The 6422-nt window shown below is 65.1% G+C and overlaps 2 protein-coding genes across 2 annotated transcripts; one reads left to right on the top strand and one right to left on the bottom strand.

Moving 5' to 3' along the window:
• Positions 1 to 1226: 1226 nt before the first annotated feature.
• Positions 1227 to 5337, top strand: HAS3 (hyaluronan synthase 3). The gene is made up of 4 exons (XM_057401956.1): positions 1227 to 1298; positions 2083 to 2703; positions 3195 to 3296; positions 3382 to 5337. Exons 2-4 carry the CDS (start codon positions 2083 to 2085, stop codon positions 4303 to 4305), a joined length of 1647 nt encoding a protein of 548 aa, XP_057257939.1. The 5' UTR covers positions 1227 to 1298; the 3' UTR covers positions 4306 to 5337.
• Positions 5217 to 6373, bottom strand: CHTF8 (chromosome transmission fidelity factor 8). The gene is made up of 3 exons (XM_057401983.1): positions 6362 to 6373; positions 6126 to 6284; positions 5217 to 6029 (listed from the first exon to the last, which is right to left on the bottom strand). The coding sequence occupies exons 1-3, from the start codon at positions 6371 to 6373 to the stop codon at positions 5817 to 5819; spliced, it is 384 nt and encodes a 127-aa protein (XP_057257966.1). The 3' UTR covers positions 5217 to 5816.
• Between the last annotated feature and the right edge of the window lie 49 nt (positions 6374 to 6422).

Below are 6422 nucleotides of genomic sequence, written 5' to 3'. Positions count from 1 at the left end.
GCCGGCAGCGGCGAGAGACACCCGGCAGCCACGGGGATAACGGAAGGTAAGGGGCAACCCCCGGGCTGGGACCCTGCCGAGAGGCATGGGGAGGGCGGCAGGGTGGGGACACGCTGCCCCTGTCCCCCGTTCTCCTCCCTGCTGCCTGCCTGCAGCCATGGGCACCCTGCACGCGCCTGGCAGCAGTGGCATAGGCAGCGCCCTTCGAGATCTGATCCACACCGGGTTTCACACCTCCATGTCCCAGCGCTGCCCGGCTCAGCCGGGACATGTGGGAGCCCCACTGGTGGTGCCGAGGGTCCTGGTGCATCTGTGCCTCCTCCCCAGCGTCCATGGGCTCACCAGTTCCTCACCACCCACTCCGAACACTGCTCAGCACCTGCAGTGGGGATCTGCTGCTCGGCATCACAGTGGTGCTGGGGGTTCCAGCTGAGGGCAGCCATTTGGCTGGGGTGCTCCTGCTGAAGGGATCCACTTCCCCAGACCCCGGGGGGGAAAGAAGGGTCAGGGCCTAATCACAGCATCAATTTGCAGCCAGCTCCCAGCCCGCATCAGGATGAAAACCCCAAATGTGCTGGGTTTGAGCTCAGAGCTGGGGCTGCAGCTCCTCTGGGCTCTTCATGGTCCCCCCGGGGGCTGGCTGTCCCCTGCCAAAAGCACAGTGTGGGGACGCTGCGTGTCACCGGCACAGGGCCGCTGTCTCCCGGGTGACCCTGGTCCTGCCCTGAGTACCACTGGCCATCAGGACAGAGTGAACGGTGTGGGGCAGGCCCTGGGCACCCCCAGGGCTTCACAACCTTGTGAGGATACCGGGGTGCAGGGACTTGACACGTAGGTTACCCGCGGTGTCATGAGGGGGATCGCGAGAGTGGGGCAGGGGGACGGGGTGTCCCGGGGTGCCCGCTGAGGTGTCCCCGGGTGCCCAGCCATGGTCAGGCAAGGGGCTGCGGCCGGCCCCCGGCCCGCGGCGCTAAGCCGGTGGCCGTGTCGCCTGTGCCGGATGCTGCCGGTGCCGGTGCAGCGCAGCGCCGGGTGATGCCGGTGCCGGTCATCGCTCCCGCAGTGCGGGGCTGGAGCCGGTGCCAGGTGCTGCCGGTGCCGGGAGGGTCTCCGCTGCTTGCGGGCGGTGCCGTGGGTGGTGCCGGTGTCGGTGCCGGTGGTGCCGGTGCCGGGCGGAGCCCCCGCGGGCTGCGGGCGGTGCCGGCCCCGCCGCTGTATAAAGGGGCCGCACGGGCCGGGCCGAGTGCACAGCGGCGGCGGCGGCGGCCGGGGCGAGCGGCACCACCGGCACCAGCACGGTGAGTCCCGGTCCCTCCTTCCCCCGGTTTGGGGCGCCCCGACTCTTCCACCCCTCTGTCTGTGCCCCCGCGCCGCGAGAGCGGCCGCGGCGGCACCGGGAGCACAGAGCCGGTACCGGAGGCTGCGGGGCCCCGGGGAGGGTCTGGGGCTGCCCGGGGGCGCTGTCGGTAGCTCGGGGGTCCCCGGTGGGGGGCTCTGCGCCCTGCCCGCACCCCTTGCCTGCACCTTCTCCCACGTGTTCGTTCCCCCCCCCACCTACCCGCACTCCTTCGCCTGCCCGCACCCCCCGGCCGTGCCTGCGGTACGGCTCTGCGGTCCCCGCCGCTGCCCGTCCGCGCTGCCCAGACCCTGCCCTTACCGGGGTGGGGGTCCGGGAGCTGCCGGCTCCCGCTGCCGGAAGGTACCCGGGGACGCGGGGGGGCCGTGCACAGGCAGGGTGTCTCCCATGGGGACAGCCCGTGGCTCCCACGTCCCTGTGTCCTTCCCTGTCCTCCAGCCGGGAGGTTGCCTGGGAGCTGATGCAGCCCCTGCTGGGTTGGACGGGGCGGGGGGGGGGGTGTGTGCAGGCACCGTATTCAGTGGGATGCTTGGGACCCCCACGTTATGGGGCCACCTGGAAGGTCTCACCCCCAGACTGATAACTGGTGACGGACAGGGTGGCCATGGGGCGGCAGACCAGCGGCATCCCCGTGCTTTCCCCTCCTGGGGATCCAGGCAGTGGGTCTGGATGTGGACTGTCCCCTGCGCCCTGCCCTGACACTGTCTGGTCCCCCCACTCCCCAGATGCCAGTGAGCCTCTCCACAGCCCTGCGCGTTATTGGGACCAGCCTCTTCGCCTTGGCGGTGCTGGGGGGCATCCTCGCTGCCTACGTCACAGGCTACCAGTTCATCCACACGGAGAAGCACTACCTCTCCTTCGGGCTCTACGGGGCCATCCTGGGGCTGCACCTCTTCATCCAGAGCCTCTTTGCCTTCCTGGAGCACCGGCGCATGAGGGGCGAGGGGCGGCCGGTGCGGCTGGGGCGCTCGGTGGCCCTCTGCATCGCCGCCTACCAGGAGGATCCTGACTACCTGAAGAAGTGCCTGCGCTCCGTCAAGCGCATCGCCTTCCCCGACCTCAAAGTGGTGATGGTGGTGGATGGAAACGGCCCCGACGACACCTACATGCTGGACATCTTCCATGATGTGATGGGCTCCGAGCATTCAGGCAGCTACATCTGGAGGAGTAACTTCCATGCGTGGGGAGAGGGAGAGACAGAGGCCGGGCTGCGGGAAGGGCTGGCCCATGTCCAGGCGCTGGTGCGCGGCACCACCTACTCCTGCATCCTCCAGAAGTGGGGTGGGAAGCGGGAGGTGATGTACACGGCCTTCCGGGCGCTTGGAGACTCCGTGGACTATATCCAGGTGGATGCATGGGCTGGGTGGGAGGGGGGGAATGCGGGCAGCAAGTTGGGGCCAGGCAGAGGGGCTGCGGGTGGAGCAGGAGCAGCTCTGTGAACCCATCGCAGCACCTGCTGCCTGGTGCTGGATCCAGCCCTGTGCACTGGCTGCGGGGCAGCACCACTGGGGTTGGGAGGTGAATGGCTGCTGGCCCGAGGTGTCAGGCCCTGCCTATGAGGGTTTCACATCACCTCTCGGTGCGTCCCCTGCCGCAGGCAGGTGTCACACTATGGGACAGTGTCATGGTGTGGGGTGCCAGGTCCCCACGCGCGACTGAGGGGTGGTGGCCAGGGCAGGTCCCATGGCAGGGCTGGGTGGCCCAGGGCAGCGGTGCCGGTCTCGGGGCTGTGCCTGGTCTCGCCGGCCGTGGCTCGGGCTTGCCCTGCTGCGGGCTGGGCTGTCTGCCGGTGCGTGGGTGCAGCGGGAGCGGGGCTCGACGTTCCCTCTGCCCCCAGGTGTGTGACTCAGACACGGTGCTGGACCCCGCCTGCACCGCGGAGATGCTCCGCATCCTGGAGGCTGACCCCCGCGTTGGTGGCGTCGGAGGCGATGTGCAGGTATCCCCCTGCTAGGGAGGGCACCCTGGGGTGGCGATGGGGGGAGATGCAGCAGTACCAGGGCTCATGTCAATCCCTTTCCCAGATCCTGAACAAGTACGACTCGTGGATCTCCTTCCTGAGCAGCGTGCGGTACTGGATGGCCTTCAACGTGGAGCGTGCCTGCCAGTCCTACTTCGGCTGCGTGCAGTGCATCAGCGGCCCCCTGGGCATGTACCGCAATGCCCTGCTGCAGCAGTTTCTTGAGGACTGGTATCACCAGACCTTCCTGGGCAGTAAATGCAGCTTTGGGGATGACCGGCACCTCACCAACCGCGTGCTCAGCCTGGGCTATCAGACCAAGTACACGGCTCGCTCCAAGTGCCTGACGGAGACTCCCACCCGCTACCTGCGCTGGCTCAACCAGCAGACCCGCTGGAGCAAGTCCTACTTCCGCGAGTGGCTTTACAATGCCCTGTGGTTCCATAAGCATCACCTATGGATGACCTACGAGTCTGTGGTGACCGGCTTCTTCCCCTTCTTCCTCATTGCCACTGTCATCCAGCTTTTCTATCGCGGCCGCATCTGGAACATCCTCCTCTTTCTGCTCACGGTGCAGCTGGTGGGCATCATCAAAGCCACCTACGCCTGCTTCCTGCGCGGCAATGCCGAGATGATCTTCATGTCCCTTTATGCCCTCCTCTACATGTCCAGCCTGCTGCCTGCCAAGATATTTGCCATCGCCACCATCAAGAAGTCTGGCTGGGGCACATCAGGGCGCCGGACCATCGTGGTTAACTTCGTGGGGCTGCTGCCTGTGTCGGTGTGGGTAGCAGTGCTGCTGGGCGGGCTGGCCTACACTGCCTACAGCCAGGACCTCTTCAGTGACACCGAGGTGGCCTTCCTGGTCTCAGGTGCCATCCTCTATGCCTGTTACTGGGTGGGCCTGTTTGCCCTCTACATGGCCATCGTTGCCCGGCGCTGTGGCAAGCGGCAGGAGCAGTGCGGGCTGGCTTTTGCTGAGGTCTGACTGCAACAGGGGCTCTGCGCCAGGGTGACCATCACTGGTCCCTCCTTGCCCAGCACAACGGGTGCTGAGCTGTTGGTGCTGGGCAGTGCTGAGCGAACCCGCTGCTGTGTTTCTGATCAAGTCTTGCTGTTTCTTTTAGCATTGTTCTGGGTTTTTTCATAGATATTTTTTTTCTGTACAAAAGCTGGCTGCTGAACGGGGAGAGGCCGAGCTGGTGCTGCCTGGCACCATGCTGGGCACAGCCTTGGTGCTGCAGGGGTGACAGAGGTGTCCCCCCACCAGTGCCATACTGGTGCGCTATGTGGAGCGCTGCTGGCCAGGCTCCCCCACCCCTGTGTCCTACAACCTTCGGTGCTTTCTATGGGGATTTCATGGTCCAACCACCACGGTGCTATGGCAAAAAGGTCCCACTTGGCACCGTGTGCCAGCACCGCTGGCTGGTGCTGCCTCTGCCCCACGGCTGTTGTATGTGTGGGCATGTACCTAGGGGAGCCCTCACGGCTCCCTCCAGCCCCTTTTGGGGGTCTGGCTGCCCCAGGAGGGCAGCACCTCCTTTTAGCTTTGCCAAAGAGCCAAGGGGGGATCCCAGCACATGGAAACTGGGGGCTGTGGCTTGGCCAGAGTGTCACTGCAGCCCCATCATACCAACCCTGCTGCCTTCCTGGCACCTTGTCTAGACAGTGGGGAGACGCTGGGTTTTTGGGCTTTGGCATGCAGAGGAGGGTGGGGAAGAGCAGGTTCCCAACCTCTCCCCTTCCTGGGGAATTCACCCGGTCCTCTCCCATGGGCCCTCTTTTTTTTCAGGGCTTCAAAACCTTTCTACAATTGAGCTTTTAGATGGTTTTGTTTAATTTAATACAAGGTTTTTTAGGAGACTTTTGTAGCTCTTTGGTATTCAGACTTGCTGCGAATTGTTTGTAAATCTATTTATTTTTTAACCCGCGGTTGATTATTATTTTTTTTCTTTCATATTTTGGAAAAAAATCTGTTTTTATATCCTGATGGATTTGTCAAAATAAAGACTTGCACCGAGGAATGGGGGTGTGTGTGTGTATGGAGGGTGATGGTCCTGGTCCCCCGCCCTGGCTCAAGGGAAGCTGGGGCTCAAGTCCCTGCCCAGCACCGGATGTCCACATAGGTACAGAGGTGCTTTTAGAGGGGACACATCAGCAGATGGGCCCTGCTGCCACTCTCTGCCACAGGCAGGGGGCCAGGCAGAGCTGGCAGCACACTGGGACCTGCTGAGTCCAGGCCTTGAGGGCAGCCCCTGGGCTCAGAGGATGTCTCTGCCCACCAGCACCCACATCACCTGGGATGGCACTTGGGTTTGTGCCCAAGAGCGTGGCAGCTCTCAGAAACTGAGTCATTACAGGGGATACAAATGACCTGTGAAGGGCTCTGGGCACCCAGCTGCAGGACCTGCACCATGAGGTGACCCTTGGAGTCCTCCACACAGGATGGAGACGCCAGCCCTGCATCGCCCTGGCGCTCGCAGCCACCAGCCCAAGTCCTCACGCTTTCTTGGGCACGTTGGTGATGATGGGCTTGGGGCGGGTTTTGAAAAGGAGCTTGGTTTTGATGAGGGCAGCGATGGTGTAACACGTATCCGGCCCCGCGGGGCCCGGCTCCTCGGCTCCCTGCTTCACCAGCACAGCGAAGGGCTTCTCCAGCTGCACCACCTTCCCGTAGAGGATGTGATGGCCCACGATGAGGACGGGCACCCCCTGCGGAGAGCAGCGAGGGGCGGCGGGTGAGGGCGAGCAGCAGCGCCCCTGTCCCCCGGTAGGGCCCGAGCCCCGGTACGCGCGCGGCCGCCTCACCTCGCGGGTGTAGTGCAGGTCTCCGAGGAGGCTGCCCGCCAGCGCGCCGCTCTGCCGGGGCTCCACCTCGCCCTGCAGCTCCACCAGCATCCACTGCGCCAGGCCCCCGGCCCCGCCGCCGCTGCTGCGGGCGAGACACGCGGGGGCTGCACCCGACGGCTCCAACACCCCCCCCCCCCGGTGCCGTCGGGGCAGGACCCGCACCCCGCGGGGCGGCGGCCTCACCTGGAGATGACGATCTGCACCATGCTGCGGGCCCTGCGGTGGGGCACGGTCAGCGCCGGGGGGGGGGGGGGG

This window comes from Pezoporus wallicus, unplaced genomic scaffold, assembly GCF_028554395.1.
Source record: "Pezoporus wallicus isolate ANWC-B61680 ecotype Strahan unplaced genomic scaffold, APGP_CSIRO_Pwel_v1 contig_10187, whole genome shotgun sequence".
NCBI classification, from domain to species: domain Eukaryota; kingdom Metazoa; phylum Chordata; class Aves; order Psittaciformes; family Psittacidae; genus Pezoporus; species Pezoporus wallicus.
This window is presented reverse-complemented; position numbering and strand designations above follow the sequence as displayed.

Coding starts and splice junctions, on each gene's coding strand:
- CHTF8 (XM_057401983.1), bottom strand. Junction 6,030..6,125: donor ACCTGCACTACACCCGCGAG/GTGAGGCGGCCG, acceptor TGCTCTCCGCAG/GGGGTGCCCGTCCTCATCGT.
- HAS3 (XM_057401956.1), top strand. CDS start 2,083: ATGCCAGTGAGCCTCTCCACAGCCCTGCGCGTTATTGGGACCAGCCTC. Junction 2,704..3,194: donor ACTCCGTGGACTATATCCAG/GTGGATGCATGG, acceptor CTCTGCCCCCAG/GTGTGTGACTCAGACACGGT. Junction 3,297..3,381: donor GCGTCGGAGGCGATGTGCAG/GTATCCCCCTGC, acceptor TCCCTTTCCCAG/ATCCTGAACAAGTACGACTC.